Source organism: Thalassophryne amazonica, chromosome 14, assembly GCF_902500255.1.
Source record: "Thalassophryne amazonica chromosome 14, fThaAma1.1, whole genome shotgun sequence".
In the NCBI taxonomy this organism is placed as follows: domain Eukaryota; kingdom Metazoa; phylum Chordata; class Actinopteri; order Batrachoidiformes; family Batrachoididae; genus Thalassophryne; species Thalassophryne amazonica.
Genome location: NC_047116.1, coordinates 5866168 through 5886180, shown reverse-complemented (window position 1 = coordinate 5886180; position 20013 = coordinate 5866168). Strand labels below are relative to the sequence as shown.

The following is a 20013-nucleotide window of genomic DNA, read 5'->3' as shown; positions in this document are numbered from 1 at the left end:
CACTACACACCAGGATCAACTAGGGACCTTACCCAAGGGCCCTTAGTGATTTTCCAGTCAGGCTGGAATTTGAACTGAGGATCCTCTAGTCTCAAGCCCAACACTTAACCACTAGACTGTCACTTTCTCCTGACATATTTTATTTTATGTCAGGAGTGTAACGCCCTAAAGACTAGAAGCATTACATTCCTGACAGTTTTGGGCACTTGCACTGAAAATGAACATCTAGTCATGACTTTCTGTCTGTCGCTTGCTGTTGCTTGTCGCTAATGTGACCTGAGGGCTCAGGGTGATTGTCAAAATTCAACCCCACATCCTCATCAGGACACTTGGGAAACGGATCAAATAGCTGGGGTGGACTATGGTGGTGACCTTGTGTGCTCTGTGGCTGCTATGGTAACCATGAAGCAGGAACCCTGAACATGAGACGGGTAACAGGGCTCTGGTGAAACAAGAAGTCCTCAACGGCGGATCAGGCAGAGGAGGTGATGGCTGGTAACCCAATGACTGTGACGTGGATGAAGGCTGCAGCAGGTCTGCAGTGCCCCATCATGTGGGATTTCCAAGACAATTGGACCAGGCTGAAGATCTGTTAAGGAACGCGTGTTTGTTGGGTGCAGTGACAAACCCACACACAGACCATCTCCTTTGTCAAAAGGTGACAACGAAAAGGGGTCGGGGTCGGGTTCACCACAGACCCAGTTCCCCACCTCTTCGAGGTAACCATCTACGTGCTGCAACCAGGTGAAACATGGGCGTGTCCTTCACCTTCTCCAGACACTGGACTCCTCAGCACTGGATCATGACCAGGGAAACGCGCCCTCACAATGCTCATTTGACACGACATTCCAGCTGTGCAGTTCATCATTTCTAACCTAACGTACGAGTACGTATATCAATCTATATTATAAACAAAGGAAACAGAAATAATTAAACACTCAAATGAACAGCGAGCCGTATGAAAAACACTCTGTAATTATTTCTGCTCTGATTTCAGTCATTTTCCAGCGACTGAGGAAATAACAATAACAAAAACAGACCACAAATTACTGACGTGTGGCGATTGTCAGATGACCTCCGACTCACCGGCTGTAATTTGAAGGTTTCTTTTCTCACAAACGAGACAAAGTCACTCAGGATTAAAACCACATGACCTGTAATTACTATAAGTCAGAGGACGAGTTCACCGAAACCCCCTTTTTTTTCTCGTTAATTATTGAGGAGGAGAAACGATTTTCTGCCAGAACTCTGAGATTAACATTTTTATAGATTAATGTGTCCAGTGACGGCACTCTCACCGTGTGTCCGTCCATCCTCCCACACTCTTTAGACTCCATAACTCCTCCCCCCAGTCATTAGACTCCGTAACTCCTCCCACACTCTTTAGACTCCATAACTCCTCCCCCCAGTCATTAGACTCCATAACTCCTCCCCCCAGTCATTAGACTCCGTAACTCCTCCCACACTCTTTAGACTCCATAACTCCTCCCACACTCTTTAGACTCCATAACTCCTCCCCCAGTCATTAGACTCCATAACTCCTCCCACACTCTTTAGACTCCATAACTCCTCCCCCAGTCATCAGACTCCATAACTCCTCCCACACTCTTTAGACTCCATAACTCCTCCCCCAGTCATTAGACTCCATAACTCCTCCCACACTCTTTAGACTCCATAACTCCTCCCCCCAGTCATTAGACTCCATAACTCCTCCCCCCAGTCATTAGACTCCGTAACTCCTCCCACACTCTTTAGACTCCATAACTCCTCCCCCAGTCATTAGACTCCATAACTCCTCCCACACTCTTTAGACTCCATAACTCCTCCCCCAGTCATCAGACTCCATAACTCCTCCCCCAGTCATTAGACTCCATAACTCCTCCCACACTCTTTAGACTCCATAACTCCTCCCCCAGTCATCAGACTCCATAACTCCTCCCACACTCTTTAGACTCCATAACTCCTCCCCCCAGTCATTAGACTCCATAACTCCTCCCCCCAGTCATTAGACTCCATAACTCCTCCCCCAGTCATTAGACTCCATAACTCCTCCCACACTCTTTAGACTCCATAACTCCTCCCCCCAGTCATTAGACTCCATAACTCCTCCCACACTCTTTAGACTCCATAACTCCTCCCCCAGTCATTAGACTCCATAACTCCTCCCACACTCTTTAGACTCCATAACTCCTCCCCCAGTCATTAGACTCCATAACTCCTCCCACACTCTTTAGACTCCATAACTCCTCCCCCCAGTCATTAGACTCCATAACTCCTCCCACACTCTTTAGACTCCATAACTCCTCCCCCAGTCATTAGACTCCATAACTCCTCCCACACTCTTTAGACTCCATAACTCCTCCCCCAGTCATTAGACTCCATAACTCCTCCCACACTCTTTAGACTCCATAACTCCTCCCTCCAGTCATTAGACTCCATAACTCCTCCCACACTCTTTAGACTCCATAACTCCTCCCCCCACTCATTAGACTCCATAACTCCTCCCCCCACTCATTAGACTCCATAACTCCTCCCACACTCTTTAGACTCCATAACTCCTCCCTCCAGTCATTAGACTCCATAACTCCTCCCACACTCTTTAGACTCCATAACTCCTCCCACACTCTTTAGACTCCATAACTCCTCCCTCCAGTCATTAGACTCCATAACTCCTCCCCCCACTCATTAGACTCCATAACTCCTCCCCCCACTCATTAGACTCCATAACTCCTCCCCCCACTCTTTAGACTCCATAACTCCTCCCCCCACTCATTAGACTCCATAACTCCTCCCCCCACTCATTAGACTCCATAACTCCTCCCCCCACTCATTAGACTCCATAACTCCTCCCCCCACTCATTAGACTCCATAACTCCTCCCCCCACTCTTTAGACTCCATAACTCCTCCCCCCACTCATTAGACTCCATAACTCCTCCCCCCACTCATTAGACTCCATAACTCCTCCCCCCACTCTTTAGACTCCATAACTCCTCCCCCCACTCATTAGACTCCATAACTCCTCCCCCCACTCATTAGACTCCATAACTCCTCCCCCCACTCATTAGACTCCATAACTCCTCCCTCCAGCCGTTACCACTGAACTCATAAACATTCATTTTTTTTTCTATTCATATTTGGAGTTGAGGTGATCCTGTGCAGTGAATAAACTGTATCTCACTGGAGTGGTAGAAATAGAATGAGATATCATTCAGAATCTGCTGGAGGAAGCTGATTTGTTGGGGAGCCCCCCTCCACACACACACACACACACCATGAAGATGGTAAGAGCTGGCGCTGTCTCTAATCAAACAGGATTATCTTTGTTAGCTTAGCAAAGCAATCTCACGATCGCCTTTGGATGTTGTGCAAACTGTGGATGACATTTTTCTACATGAATCTCAGGAAATGAGGATTTCATGTCGGACTAAGAAGATAAAATCGTGAAGCTAACGTGATGTGTGATGGATCGGGCCAGCGGGTCATCCCGATCCAGCAGAATTTTATTTTATTTATCCTTTATTTATACAGGCAGTCCCTTGAGACTCAGCGCCTCATTTGCAGGAGAGACCTGTGAATGAAGCCTGAAGAACATGCAGACAGACGGGCGCCTTGTGCAGACGTTTTGTCGTTTTGGTGTCAGATTGTGCATCTGTTTCCACAGACAGGCAGACAGACAGGACACCAGACTTTTTCATGGATCCTGTCTCTCACGTTCGGGTTTGAATTTGCGACCAAAAGCCAGCAGATGAAGTTGAAGAAGAGTCTGATGATTAAATATTCAAGCTCTGTGTCCATGCAAAGTCCATCCACACTCACTGGCTTTAAGGTTTTGACGCATTGCAGTTAAAGTTTCACTTCATAAAGCAAATAAATCCTCAATCCATGTTCTTGATATGTGTGGATTGTCTGTCCACTACTGAAATATTTTTTTTTTTTCAGAATCAGGAGACACGTCACTGCACATATAATGACATCTGTTTTCTGAGACATCTTTTTTTTTTTTACATGGTTTTATTATCACATACCGTATGAAACCTCAGATGTTCTTTTTTCTTTCCGCTGCTCCCGTTTGCTCAAGATCACCAGCGGATTGGGATCTTCAAAGTAATTTTGTGTGCATTTTATGCTGGAAGTCTTTCTTCGTTCAGTTCCAGATGTATGAGGAGATTATATAGGAGATTCCTTGAGTTTCTGACCTTGTCAGCCCTGAGACCTGCAACAGGAACCTCATTTTCACTGCTTGTTCTTGTTCTTTTGGTCATTCCCCAAAACTTACAATCACTAACTGGAAAATGGAGAATCTCACCTTCTGGATCAGCTTTGTCTTCGCCACGACAGTCTGGTACAGTGTACAGGTCACAGGACCTCAGACGCCGCCCAGTCAGTCTATCAATCTCATGCTCCATCCGACTTCCATTTGTGAACAAGACCCCAAGATAAAAAAAAACCTCCAATTTATCAATAATTCTCCCCTGACTGAGAGGGGACAATCTACCTTTTTCTGACAGAGGATCGTGGTCTCAAATTTGGAGTTGTTGATCCTGATCCCAGTTGCTTCACACTTGGCATCAGTCCTGATGATAACATCATAGTAATCTGAGCAGTCAGACGCCCTCTTATGTGATAGATCTTATTAAGCCTTACGTACCTCCCCGTGTCTGATAGCTACGTGTTGTCAAGGTAAAACAGAAGTCAGTCTTATCTCAGTGGATACACTGTTCCACATAAAATCAGCATAAGAGACGTCCCTGTGGCCCACTGAGTCCTTTAAATACTCTATAGAGTAAAAACCCGTCTGTGCTCCTCAACTTATAATTACTTGTAAAACCTAAATTAATTAAATTCAATTATATAGTGCCACATAACACAAGTCGCCCCAAAGTGAGACACATGAATAAGGTCAAACCTCACCCACACACTGAGGACGTACACTGCCAACACCCCAAGTATGGGTTCAGCCTCTGCTGAGGAAGAGATGAAGTGTTGGTTCCATCCCTCTTAAGATGGTTACGCTTTGTCACAGTCTGATCAGGATGCTCAAACCGCGTCTACCTCCAGATTCCTCTGCCAGGGTGGGACCAAGCTGCTTTATCACTCTATCACTTTATCAGCTATCACTAACTTTATCACTTCAACCTTAATTTTAAAGTGCTGATTTTTTTTTATATTATTGTGCAAATATATATTTTTTTAGCTGTTATTTTTTGTTTGGCTTTTGCTTTATACCTTTTAAGAAATGTGGAGGTTCCACAGGATGAATTTGTGTCACAGGCTCCGTCTAATCTATCTACTGTACCGGTCCTGCATGCAGATGGATGTGGTGAGAAGAACTGACTCTGGTGGAGTGAATGGATGAATTCAGTCATACAAACGTTTGTGTCATGAGTCCTCACCAGCAGAGACCTCTGATTTTGGTCGTCCGGAGCTGTGGAGGGTCATACGTAGCCGACTGCCGCTGATCTGCAGCTCCAGTCTCTGGGGTTCTGGACTCAGTCGAGCGGAGAGAAGCAGCCCGTCCGGGTTCCACGTCCTGAAGTGGAAAGCGACAGAGAAACCCCCCATGGTGGACGGAGGTGCTGCAGGCAGTGACATGAAGCTGCTGCTGGAGCTCAGGAAGGTGCAGGCCACCAGCTGGGGCTGCGAGCACGAGAACGTCACATTACCCTGGAGGGTGAGAAACCAAGGACACGCACTTATGGCTTCAGATACACTATGAATAATTCATCAGCTCAGTCTGATCTCAGACTAATTTTATTAGCAATGTCATGTCTTCCATGTCATTCACAGAAAAAAAGATTGGCTGGACTGAACCATAAATTTTCCAGTGTTTTGTTTATCTTCTTTAAAAAATAAACTAAATCACAAATGCACACCAAACACAGATATGCTGGAGACATCTGACAATCTTTGTCGTCAGACGCTGGGCTAGTGTCCATGCACTGCTTTCTTATTTTCTTTTGTTTTTCTGGAAGAAAAGTGCTGACAGAGTGGTGAGAAAACGTCATCCTCAAGTGTTTTATTAAAAAAGAAAAACCCACTACAGTAGTGCTCGGCTTCAACAACAACAATACAGAGACAACAACATGTCAGTGTATGATACAAGCAAAACAATGATCACCATCATTTAGAGTTGGTCCAATCTGCTCCCATTGATGAGCTTTTCTGTCTCTATTTTTATCATTTTTGTGACATATAGCACAATTTAAACTAGACACAGGCAGCCAAAACAAGTTTCTCCAAGATTTTGTTGGTTGTCGAGGTGGCACAAGTCAAGTCTCTGAGCACACGCTGGTGCTGCGCTTCAACTCAGTCACAATGGAAACCACACAAGCAGACAGTGGGTCCATCCAGACATCATTAAAATCACCATCCATCTACCACAGTCAGGGAAAATGTAGGTGTCCCCTTGGCCTTCTCCAGCTACTTTGTTGATCTCGAGACTTTCACTTATCAGCAGTAAAATCAACCATTGACCAGATTTTCCTTTATGAGCTGTGTTGCAGGTCTTAAGACTCACCACACTGTAGATCTGAGGTTTACGTCGCTTTGCCAGATCAATAATGTTGTTCCCGTTGTAGTAAAGATTTTCAATGCAGCCATGGAAGTTCTTCCTCAGGAAGGTTCCAGGTTTACCGGGCAAAGGGATTCCTCCAAAACTCAACTACAGCAAAGAAAGAGCACAAAGGTTCCACTCAGCTTCACATGGTCATGTGACAGCTCTGAGTAGACCAGGCTGATATTTTCCTCTGCTTCATCCTGACAGGACAAACATCTACTCACCTCTACTACAAAGGTCAATAACTGAAACGAATGGGACTAGAGATGGCTTCAGAAATATACTGAATCAGGACTGTGTGCTCGGGTTGATGTGTTGGACAGACTGACCTCGTAGTCCACCTCCAGAGAGTTTCCCTCCCCTTTGGTGCGGAAATGTTGGGTGTGGGAGTCCACTGTCAGGTTCACCTGCTTGTTGAAGCGCTCGATGAGGACCGAGTGCCAGTGTTGGTCATCCAGCAGGCTGCCCACGATGACAGCGACTCGCCCGCTGTTGAACCTCAGCCTGGTGTCATCTGGAAGGCAGAACAAGAACATCAGGTCTTTCACACGATTCACATCAGCTGATGTGACACTGAGGTAGATGATAGGAGTTCCCACCAGCTGTCTGTGGACAGAACTACTCTCATAGTTACAGATTCTTATCTCTGACCTCTGGTTAGCAGAATTTATGGCTACACAAAATGGGTGGGGCCTGAAATTTCGTGTTTCTCAGACTCGGGCTTTGGTGGCCACTAGGCCCAGGCTTTGAAATTTAAATTAACTGACAAACTCATTTCAAGCGATATGTAATTTTTTTTTTCAATTTCAATTTATTTCCCTTTATATAGCACCAAATCACAACAGAGTTGCCTCAAGGTGCTTCACACAGGTAAGGTCTAACTTTACCAACCCCCAGAGTGGTAGTGGTGGTAAAAAAAAAAAAAAAAATCACATCTTGAGGGTGAAAGAAGAAGTTTCTGCTGTGGCTGCATTCATATAAAATCCTTCCAGCATGGTTGTGGGTATTTGTGACCATCTTATTTAATTTTAGAACATAAAACAATGAGAAAGTAGCAGTTTACTTTGATTTTAGAACATTTCTGTGCTGAAAAAAAATCTCTCTCTCTGAGACTGACAACCACACCTGCTCCTAATCCATCAACACTTCAGCATCTGGCAAACGTCCAGCAGCGTGCAGACATGTCTATGGGATATATTACAGAGGTCAAACAAAGTTCCTTTTTGGATAGCTCAGTTGCAAATCAATGTTTTTCCTCATTATGTTCTATTTTAGTGAGTTATAAAATGATCATACTTGTTTTTGAGTTATTGTGCTAAGAAACTGTCTATACATTCTTTCATTGCATTGTGCCAAGGCTTTAGGACTGCCAAGGAATCTTCTTGTATAACATCTTCAGTATAAGTATATACTGCATTCGAATGTTTAGGGAGAAATTCCGTCCTTTCGTGTTCTTCCAGAAAACCTTTGTATTTTAAAACTCGAGAACAGCAAAACTCTCAAGTTTAATTTTTTTAATACATTAATACTCGGGGGGGGGGGGGGGGGGGGGTCAAAAAAAGAATCAGGCATTTCTGACATTTCTAAATGCCTTTTCACTAAAATTTTAGTTTCAAGTAGGAAATGTAACAGATGCCCTGAAATTCTGAAATTGTCTGCTAGATGGTGACAAAAGCTCATCAAATGTGCAGCATTTTCAACTGAGAAGTTGTTGTTATTCCTATTAATATTATTATTAGTATTATTATTAATATTATTATTATATCAGATGTGATGATGTCAAACTCTACATCTGGAAACAAGGAAAGCAGCTGCACTGATGCTGCAAACGTGTGTTTGCTGACATTCTTCCACACGGCAAACTGATCAAGAATCAATAAAGCAATAGATAATGAATTGAACTGAGTCAACAATCGATATGGGCATTGATATCGAGCAGGATGCACTAAAAGTCGGGCCAAAGCAGCCCAGGAGCTCCATCTTTGGAATCATCTGAGCAGCACCAGTTCAGAAAAAAGAGCAAACTGAATTATTAATCGGTAATGTTTGATAGCACAGAGAGAGGAAGTGAAGCGCGACATTCCTCAGCCAGGTCGTTGTTCTCGTCTCTGACTCAGATTGTTGTTGTTATTGTTGTTGTTTTTGCCCTACAACTCGCCCTGGTGTCATTTTTGTTCATCATCCAGTTTTTTTTTTTTTTATGTTTTTGTTTTGGTTCCTCACCCAGGTTGAGGTAGAGAGCAACTTTTCCTCGATGAAGCTCCAGTGTGATGTAGTCGCCCCGCTGGCCCTCCCCGTGCAGTAACACGCCCTCCGCCTGGCGGCTCTTAAAGCGCAGTGAGATCACATCTTTCACCGTGGACATGGACTTCTGGTTGAATCGGTACAGCAGAGAACTTCGGCCATCGAAGTCTGCCACATCCGACTCTGAAACACACATCGAACCACATCAAATGCTGACTCAGCAGATTAATTTACAAAACACATCAGAGGCTCAGAGGAAGAATGGGTGGTTGAGACCAAAAGTAATTGGACAACCACCTGCTAAACTGTTTCAGTCCAGGTGTGTGTTGTTCTCCCCTTTAAGGACAAACCAGCACGTAAAAGTTCTCCAACTGGTTTTCAGTGTTACAGGTCTCTTGTATTTTAATCAATCATTAGGAAATGCAGCGTAGCAGACAAACAGGGACTCAGAATCACTTACCTAACATCAGCTTTCATCTCTAAATGAAGCAGGTGTTTCCATTAGTCATCAGCTCTCAACCAATAGGAACCACGTGCATTCCTTAAAATGTCACAATTTTTAGTTATGTCTCATTGTTTACAGATTACTGACAAGATGTCCCCTCTTCCACCCCATCACCACCACTTTATCGCCATCCTCTGCCTGGGGGCAGGTTCTGCCACTGACATTTTTTTTCCATTGGTAGGATTCATGATCATCTCAAGTCTACTCTCTGTCATGATGGGGCCCAGCATCATATCTATTTCACTGCAGACTCTAACCTCCTGTCCCCTGTCTTGCTGCATTAAAATGATCCACTTTAATTTGCCTTCTGAGTTCTTCTGGTAGAACATTGAAAAGTTTGACACAGTGAGGAAAATCTGTCTACAGCCAGCTGCCTTCAAAAACTGAGTGAGCTTGCATGAAGGAGATGAGTGAGGAAAGCCACCAAAACACTCATGACAACTCTAAAGGAGTTACAAGCTTTAGTGGATGGAACTGAAAGGAAACAGTCTCACCGCTCACAACCACATACGGTTGTAGTTCTCATCTAGTTTCACATGCAGAGTTTTTGTTACATCATAAGAAGCTCGCCTGCCTTCACTGGCCCCTGCGCCACCAGTTTGACAGTTCCTTTTGCTGCTTTTCCTGGTTTGTTGCAGGAGGTGATGTGAAGCTTTCGGTGACGTTGCGGACTTGACTTTAACTTTAATGCATTGTGGACAAAGCAGATCATATCTGTGCGTCTCACCTGCACAGCTGCTATTAAGGTTTTGGGCTCTGCGTGAAACTGATTCCACTGCTTCTTCAGCAGCATTTATTGGTTTGGGAGCTTTTCTCACTTTGACTCCAGAGAGTCTCCTGCGTGGCTTTATGAATTTATAGATTCACAGGCGGTAAAGCAGCGGTCTGAGCTGCACAGCAATGTTCCTCCTGTTTCTCTGTGCAACACGTGTAAAACCTCCAGCGTTTGTTCCCGCTCACCATCGGTGTCTTTCACAGTGTACTGACACTCGCACCGTACATAACACAAAAAATGGCAGCAGCAGTATGTGCTGTTAATAATCATCATGTTAATAATCATCAAATATGAGAAAACCAAAGAGTTTGTTGTTCAGCTATTTGAGGAGAAAGGAATGTCTTTTTCCCCCTCATTTAAAGGAATCAAAGGTGAGAGAATTATTCAGAATTCTATGTAATAATATATATTATTGTTCATAATATATATTAATGATTTTGCATCTGTTTCTACTACTACATTCCCTTTGTTGTTTGCTGATGATACTACTTTTTTTTATTTCCAACAAAGATATTGATGGTTTGCTTAGTACTTTAAATAATCTTCGTAATTATTCAACCTGGATCAAAGCCAACAGATTATCGTTAAATATAAAAAATTTTATGTTATTTGCTGACAATAAAAAATGTAATCTTGTTGTAATGAAAATCTGCATCGATAATGAAATAATATCTAGGGTCTAATCCATATGTTTTTTGGGTGTGTGGATAGATGAGAAACTGTCTTGGAGAGAACATATTGATCATGTTTTAAAAAAATAACCAAGTCAGTAGGAATCATAAGCAAAACAAGATATTTAATACATCACAAATGTCTTAACATTATATTATAGTTTAGTTTATCCATATTTAAGTTACTGTAATATTGTATGGGGAAGTACCTTTGCAACTTATATAAACAAAATATTTCTTCTACAGAAAAAATTTGCTCAAATAACTACTTGTTTGAAACCTTGTGCTCCAAGTGCACCTCTGTTTTTTTTAAATTGCAGTTCTTAAATATTTTCCATATAAATATTTTCTTGACTTGTCTGTTTTCAGAGCTCTCTATGATATTAAGTGGCCTTCTTTCATTAAATATTATTTTGTGCATAACCATCAAATTCATAATTATCCGACCAGGCAGGCTGCACCTGTGCATTTACCTTTGCATAGAATGACTCGTTATCAGCATCACATCAGATATCATGGCGTTAAATCTTGGAATGATAATGTAGCACATCTTGTGAATCCATCTATCACCTTATATATGTATAAAAATGGACTAAAAGTGAAGATCCTGCAGGAGCATTTACAATGACTTGTTTTAATCTGGAAAACATGGTGTAATTCTGTTGTATTCTGTTATGTTTGCTTTGTTTGGGAGTGGATTCTCTATAAGCCTTTTGGCTTCCACCACTCCCTTTCACATTACTTATATTGTACTTTTTTTCTTTTTTCCTCTCCCTCTCTTTTTGTGTTTTTTATGTATATATATTATTTTGTATGAGTTTTATTTTGTGCTAAATAAACAAATCAAATCTAAACAAATCAAAAATCAAATCAATGTGACTAAAATTGTAAAAAGAAAAAAAAAGAAAAAAGATGAAGATACAGAGCATCCAGAAAGTATTCACAGCGCTTCACTTGTTCCACATTTTGTTATATTACGGCCTTATTCCAAAATGGAGTAACTTCATTTTTTCCCTAAAAATTCTACTCACAACACCCCACAATAACAACATGAAAAAAGTATTTTTTTTTTGTTATTTTTACAAATTTATTAAAAATAGAAAACAAAGAAATCACAAGTGCATAAGTATTCACACCCTTTGCTGCCAAAGGTGCATCAACACAGTGTTGAGCAATTCCAGCCTCAAGTCTTCTTGAATCTGATGCCACAGGCTTGGTGCACCTATCTTTGGGCAGTTTGGTCCATTCCTCTTTGCAGCACCTCTCGAGCTCCATCAGGTTGGATGGGGAGCGTCGGTGCACAGACATTTTCAGTTCTCTCCAGTGGGATTCAGGTCTGGGCTCTGGCTGGGCCACTCAAGGACATTCACAGAGTTGTCCTGAAGCCACTCCTTTGATATCTTGGCTGTGTGCCTGGTTTCCTCCAAACATGACGCCTGACATTCACACCAAAGTGTTCAATCTTTGTCTCATCAGACCAGAGAATTTTGTTTCTCCTGGTCTGAGAGTCCTTCAGGTGCCTTTTGTCAAACTCCAGGTGGGCTACCATGTGTCTTTTACTAAGTAGTGGCTTCTGTCTGGTCACTCTACCATACAGGCCTGATTGGTGGATTGCTGCAGAGATGGTTGTCCTTCTGGAAGGTTCTCCTCTCTCCACAGAGGAATGCTGGAGCTCTGACAGAGTGACCATCGGGTTCTTGTTCACCTCCCTGACTAAGGTCCTTCTCCCCTGATAACTCTGTTTAGACGGGAGTCCAGCTCTAGGAAGAGTCCTGGTGGATCTGAACTTCTTCCATTTACAGATGATGGAGGCCACTGTGCTCACTGGGACCTTCAAAGCAGCAGAAATGTTTTTGTTTCCTTCCCCAGATTTGTGCGTCCAGACAATCCTGTCTCTGAGGTCTACAGACAATTCCTTTGACTTCATGCTTGGTTTGTGCTCTGACTGTCATCTGTGGGATCTTATATGTAGACAGGTGTGTGTCTTTCCAAATCATGTCCAATCAACTGAATTGACCCCAGGTGAACTCCAGTTGAGCTGTAGAAACATCTCAAGTATGATCAGTGGAAAACAGGAGGCACCTGAGCTCAATTCTGAGGTTCATGGCAAAGACTGTGAATAGTTATATGCATGTGATTTCTTAGTCTTTATATTTTGAATACATTTGCAAAAATTACAAAAAAAACTTTTATCACATTGTTATTATGGGGTATTTTGAGTGAAAAAAAATAATTTCATCCATTCTGGAATAAGGCTGTAACATTAAAAAAAAAAAAAAAAACCTGTGGAAAAAGTGCAGTGCTGTGAATACTTTCCAGATACTGTGAAAATTTGTTCAGTGACTCAAAAACCTTCACAGTGGACCTGCTTTGTACCGGGGCCATATGTCCAAATTAGGTTTGAAGGCCTTAATTATTTTTAATGGCATTACATTCATAAAGTGCATATTCTGAAATAAATGTAATTTTCATCAAATTACCAGGAAATGGTTGACACACAGAGAATATGAGACAGGTGGTTTGTTGATGTTTTTTCTGTATTTGTCACCATCATGTGACTGAGGATCCTGACTTTTGCATTAATTTTTTAAAAATTCTCTCCCTAAAAATGAATCACACACATGGAGTGAAATTATTTGTCTCCACTGCAGCTGTGAGTCACAGATGATGACGATGATGAGCAGCATGCTGGTTTCACTCACTGTATGAGCAGCCGTACACCTCCAGCCTGAGGCCCAGCCAGCCACTCGGGTTCCAGTCCACCGGGACCAAGCGCAGAAAACGAGTCCTCACCGAGTGCGACAGCTTGTTCTGGACCACGGCCTCAGAATTCACATTACCCACAAACCTCTGCAGGACCAGACAGACAAAAGTTCACAGTCAGAATAGAAGTGCTGAGCCGGACAGCGTCACAACAGCAAAGTGTCAGAAAGGGGAAAAAAAAAAAAAAAAAAAATATATATATATATATATATATATATATATATATATATATATATCATGAAAAACATATTCTAAAAATAAAATCAGTTCTTAATAATGAGGAAAACAAATGTATGCTTTTCTTAAACAAAACAATTTCACAAGGAAAACGTAGAATAAGACCTAGTAAAATAAATAAAATATAAAAGAAGATCTAGTAAAATTAAATAAAACAGAAATAAAGCAGTTCAGGTTTTATCTGTGGATTGGTCACTTTGTCGAGTTCATAATGGCGACGGCATTTGGTATAAAGATTTTTTAAAAGAACCTTTGGCCAGCTGAGCTCTGTAGCGCCTGAGTCGCTGTGAACATTTCTTAAAGATAAAATCAGTGTTTTCAGAGAAGCTCAAACGACTGTCAAGAACTGTACCAAGATATTTAAAAGTTTCAACCGTTTCAACAAGCTGGCCATCGAGTGAAACTGGCTGCACGGTCAGTTCTTGCTTTGTGTAAAAAAACAAGCTCCTTTGTCTTAGACACATTGATTTCCAGCTGGCTGTCGAGACACCAAGCTTCAAGAGCCTTAATGTGAGTGAGATAGGAGGCTTCACCAGAGGAGTCACACTTCTGTAGCAGGCCGACTAGGGCCATGTCATCCGCGTATTTAATCAGTTTAAAGTTTGTGTCATTAACTGCAAATTTGTTTGTAAAAAGAGAGAAGAGCAGAGGTGAAAGAACGCTACCCTGTGGGCAGCCAGTGCTTATGATGAGCGACAGAATGTTGTTAGCACAAACTCTTTGAGGGCGACAAGACAGAAAGTCTCTGATCCAGAGCATCAGGCCCTTTTCAACATTTAAATCAGCCTTTTCAGAAGAATATGTAATTTCACAGAGTTAAAAGCTGCACTGAAGTCTACAAACAAAACCCGAGCGTGTGCTTTAGCAAGTGAAAGCTGCTTTGAGATCATGTCCAGCAAGATCAACTGTGGTGGTCAGGAGGCCAACTAAAACTCTCTCCATAGTTTTACATAATATGGAGGTTATGGCAATGGGCCGACAATCTTCAGGTTTGCTTGCCCCTGGCTTTTTTGGTATAGGCCTTATTATATGAATTTCCAGGATTTGGGTACTCCTGTGAGTTAATTGAGGAGCACAGTCTTTGAGTAGACGGACTTTCAGGCCATCTGGGCCAGTGGCCTTGTTTGGCTTCAGTTGAGAAAGACTACAAACATCACTGAATAAGTTTTCAAACTAGTGAAAAAGAAAATAGAATGAAGTCACAAAATTATTAGAAATGTTACATTTTGCACACCTGCATGTAGTGGAGCGGAGAAGGATTTTCACACGAGAAAACAGATCAAATCTCGGCTTGGTCTCCCATGTGCCTTCTGGCAAATTTCATGTCTTTTTTTAAGAAAATACTTTTCTGTTCCACCATGAAGCTGCAGAACAGAAGTTGCACTATGTACACAGTTTCTGCAATCACAGCCACAGAAGTCTAAACATCCTTGAGAACTGTCCTTGTGTCTTGGTGGGTTCCTTGACTCATCTCATCCCTGCACAGTCACTCACTTTTTTCTGCCTCCTCTTGGTAGATTCATCGTATTGTACCACACTGTTTGTATTTTGTATTGACTGATGGGAATAAAAAAGTCTAAAGAAAACTGGATGGAAATGAGATGGTTTGTATTAAAAAATAATCTGTATATTTTGTTTGTTCAAATACTTATATGGGTTCTGAAAATGTCAAGACGTGACTAGATGTCTTTGGTAGCAGGCCTCTTTGGAGGATACTTGGGTACCGCTGGAATGACTTTGTATCAAATGATGAGGAGGATCATTTACGTTGTGAGGGAACATCAGCTACCACATTTTGTCCACGTGGTGTGTTTTTCTGTGCATGATCCAGCACGCAGGTGTCTGAGTATTGAGGACTCCAGCAGCTTCAGAAGACCAAGCGGACGTCCACGTTGTAGCAGGCTTATTTTCAGTGATGCCGGTAACGCGTTACTTAGTAACGCGTTACTTAGTAACGCGTTACTCTAATCTGACCACTTTTTTTGTAACGAGTAATCTAACGCATTAATCTTTCCAAGTCAGTAATCAGATTAAAGTTACTTCTCCATGTCACTGTGTGTTACTATTATTTTTCATTGTGGGTCGACAGCAGCATTAAACTTGGTCTGTGGGCAGGAGGTCGGGGTTCGACTGAACTGCCCACTTTAAGTGAGCTGTGAGCTTTTAATCCGCGTTTTTTTGCAGCTGCTCCACTCGTCCTCACCTCTTAAAGCGTGGTGATCAGCACACCTGCACTGAGCTTTACAAAGACATTTTTATGCTTTATTTTTCTCCTTTATTTAGAATTCTGAGCTGAGCTGCTCCGTATCGTCTCGTTAAAAACAGCTGTTCCTCCACGACGCGTCAACAACTAACACTGTTTTCCACTCAAATGCACCTAAACTCTTTCTGAGGACCACATGATGTGAAAACGCAATAAAACTTTCTTACCTGTAAATCTGGTCCTGTTTTCTGCATAAATAAATGTTATCCATTCTTTGTGCTCGAACGCCAAAGCAGGGGCGAATCCAGATGGAATGGGGGCGTGGGGCAGGGATGTGCCCCCCCAACACCCCTAGATTAAAGGTCCAGTTTTGAAGCCGTTTTTTTACTACAACTACTAATATTGCTTAAAATAATAATAATTTCGACAAGTAAAATGTTTAGAGAGAATTTAAATGTTAGAAAAATGTTAGAATTTAATAGTTACATTTATAAAAAATGTAGGTTCGAAATTGCATGTTTTACTGTTACAGTGCTGTCAACAGTTAAATATGAGGTCAACAAAGAGGTCTTTATTTTACTTTTTATAAAACAAGTATTTATTTTCATTGAAGTCAAGAAAGGGTGACTATAAAGTGAATTTTGGCAAAACAGGTATCATTGTCATGTTGAGGTGGAAGAGGGTTGTTGTCGACAGCTGGGAAAAGTAACTAAAAAAGTAACTAGTAATCTAACTTAGTTACTTTTACAATTGAGTAATCAGTAAAGTAACTAAGTTACTTTTTCAAGGAGCAATCAGTAATCAGTAATTGGATTACTTTTTCAAAGTAACTGTGGCAACACTGCTTATTTTAGAGCTGTGGAAATGCACCGACTGTCTGCCTGAGTGGATGCCATCCAGAATCTAAGGTGATTCGAGGTGTTGTGGATGTTTAATGTCATTTTTTTTTTTTGTAAAACCACTTGAGCAAGGTTAACCACTTGGTAAAGTTAGACCTTACTTGTGTGAAGCACCTTGCGGGAACTTTGTTGTGATTTGGCGCTGTGCAGAAGCTGTCCAAATACTTATGACCCCAGCTGCAGTGATTTAAAAACTATTTTACACTATATGACCACAGTATATCCCTCAAAACTAGGTTTTTCCAATTTTGACTTCTTTCAAAAATCTGGCATTTTTCCTCAAAGTTCTTGCTGCATTCTGACATCATTCAATGAATCAACATTTCAAAGATCTCCTGAAATCTGTGTTGTAAAGAAATTATTGAGAGGAGCTCGGATGTGGAGAAACGAAGTGAAATATTGTCAGAGAAAGCCTCTTTTTCAGCCCAAAATCAAAGCAGAAGAAAGCGTCTAAAGCGTTTGAGCAGCTCGGGCAAACAGCAGAGTGCTGACGAGGCGAAGCCAAGGGCGACGTCTTTTTTTCCTACTCTCCTTGAACATACTATTTGATGAAGAGAGATAACGGCCGGTGTGCAGAAATATGAGAGGATCCGCTGGACCGGGTCCACGCCGGGTGGGTTGGCGGGGGCAAGTGACCACAGAGCAAGTGGAAAAATAAGAAGCGTCGCTCTGGGAAATAAAAAGCAAAACCTCTGGGTGAAATTCAGAGGTGTCATTATTCTTCTTCATTTCCTGCCGCCATATTTTTCAACACAGCATAAAGAGCCAGAGGGAACGAGACATAAAACCAGAGCTGGGGACAGAAATGGAGACAGAAACAGAGACAAACAACCTCCGTGCCTCCTATGAGCGATCACCAGCGTCGACGCCACCGAGTGCAAGCAGGTGAGGCGTCAAATCAACAAGGACTCAAAGATGGACTCGCTTGAATCCTTCAAAAGAGTTAAAGAGCGCCGACAGCTTAGCAGACACAGGAAACCCGCGGTACGACAGTGACGAGCGACAGAACGGAGCAGAGGTGGAACATGAATCCAGCCGGATCCGCCCGCGGATCCGGAAAGAGACGCTGGGACAGGTGAAGAGTTGAGGCCGTTACGGTGATTTATGCCGGTGCATTCCCACTTTCAGCCGTTTAAGTGGAGCCTCGTGGCGGCATGTTAGCAGAGGTGCAAACTAAGCACTTACACATGCTCCGTAATTCACCTCCGCAGAGGAGCCATTAACACGTTTCACTGGGGCCTCCTTGTTCCTCGGGAACGATCGAGGCTTCTGAGGCTCTTCGCTAAATGAAATCAGATCAGCGTGTTGGCCTCGCAGAAAAACACACCATGAATATTCATGACGCCGGTGTTCTGTGAGCGCGCGCCGCCTGTGCTGCTGTGCAGGGAGCCGCGTAAAAGACGCCGTCAAACCTTCAGCTGTCAACTCTTTCAGGTCAAATTTACAGTCTGTGTCTGCAGCACAAAACATCCAGACTGCTGTTTACCTACAAGTAGAGCTGACAGGTCACCCCCCCCCCCCCCCCAAAAAAAACCTGTAAAACAAATGAGGCGGGGCTCTGATCAGAATTCTGACTTTTCCCTCCAGAATGTGGCACATGGTGGACTACAGATCTCTGCTGGCTCACATCTTTCAGGACACCAGCAAACAGCTTTGTGATGTCATACAGCAAGAAAAACAGACCAAAGCAAAACAGGGTCAAGAGACCCTGAAGCCCGTTGGAACGTGGAAACTGATTTTCAACGGTCAAGATCGATGAAAATACTGGTGTAGGTTGACACTGATTCAAAGAATCTCTATGCAGAATTATTAAAAATATTTACTGAGGATAAGTTTGGCCCTTTTGGGGGGCCCTGAGGGGAGCATTAGAACAAATCATGTACATTGAGTTTTATGTATTTATGTATTTATTTTGTCTGTAAACCACCTCACAAGGAATCTTTATAGTCTTAGAAATCTAAGCCAAATTTAAGGTCAACCTCAAACAAATTGCATGCCAACTGCCATGAATTTCTCTGAGGTGACAAGAACAACATATCAAAAATATAGAAAAGTCCAAGTGGTGGACATATACCTATTTTGCCTAAATTCAATATGGCCATCATATTTGCTTAAAAAATCAGTTATATTACATTGATCATATTATAATTTGACTTATAACATTTTCAATGCAGCATAAATTAATAAAATACATTAATAATATATGAAATCTTCATTTTAATTAACTACTGTCATTTACTTTGTTCCTTAATTAGCATATTTCCAATATGGTGAACAAGATGACTACAAGAATGCTGCTTGTATGATCGTAATCTGCCGTGTATTTGACATTTACCATCATATTATTTCTGTATAGTCTGTGATGACATGGTGATCACCTCAAAAAAGGAGGAATTTCTTGGCAGTCAGGACAACAAACAACGGTTTATTCATCTGCTTGGTGATGATACAGACTTGCTCATCCTACTCATTCACCATGTTGACCTGCAGTCCCACAAGGTCATTTTTGTACCTGAATGTAAAGCAAACTCTGGGGAAAACTGTGTTTGGGACATTCAAAAAACAAAGCTTGCATTGGGGTGGTTGTGTGCCACTCCATCTTGTCTGTGCATGCTTTTTTAGGCTGCAATACCACCTCTCATGTGTTCAGTCTTGGAAAAGGTCTTGCCTTGAAGGACATACAAGACAATGAGGTATTCAAGGAACAGGCTGATGTTTTCAACCAATTAGAACAAGTTGAGAAGAGGCAGATAGAACTAGCTGGTGAGAAGGCTTTGTTGTGTTTGTATGCTGCGGATGTCTGATTGAATACTCTCTGACACCGGTGTTTCTGTGAGAAATGTACAGAGCGCGGCACATGTACAGCCACATGTCCTACTGCCAACTTCTGCAGCATTGAAATACCACAGTCTAAGGGTATATTACCAGATTATGAAATGCAAAGAACTTCTAGGAGAAAGCATGACTCTTAATGAGAGGAGGTGGTGCACTGATGACGTAAACAGATCAGCCACCAGCACCAAGAGAGCTCCTTGAAATGTTCAGATGTAACTGCAAAAAACAATGCAACAGAAGTAAATCCACATACAGTAAACACGGTCTCCTGTGCTCAGACATTTATGGGGAATGCCGAGGAACTAGTTGTGCAACTGATTTTGA

At 42.2% G+C, this 20013-nt stretch overlaps 1 protein-coding gene across 1 annotated transcript in view; it reads right to left on the bottom strand.

The window, feature by feature from the left end:
• Positions 1-20013, bottom strand: part of cntnap5a (contactin associated protein family member 5a) — a 267130-nt gene that overhangs the window by 144993 nt on the left and 102124 nt on the right. The window contains exons 4-8 of the mRNA XM_034186315.1: positions 13455-13602; positions 8781-8984; positions 6887-7071; positions 6519-6662; positions 5395-5665 (exon numbers count right to left, since the gene is read on the bottom strand). Of these exons, the coding sequence (XP_034042206.1) occupies positions 5395-5665; positions 6519-6662; positions 6887-7071; positions 8781-8984; positions 13455-13602 (952 nt within the window). The remainder of the gene's footprint in view (positions 1-5394; positions 5666-6518; positions 6663-6886; positions 7072-8780; positions 8985-13454; positions 13603-20013) is intronic.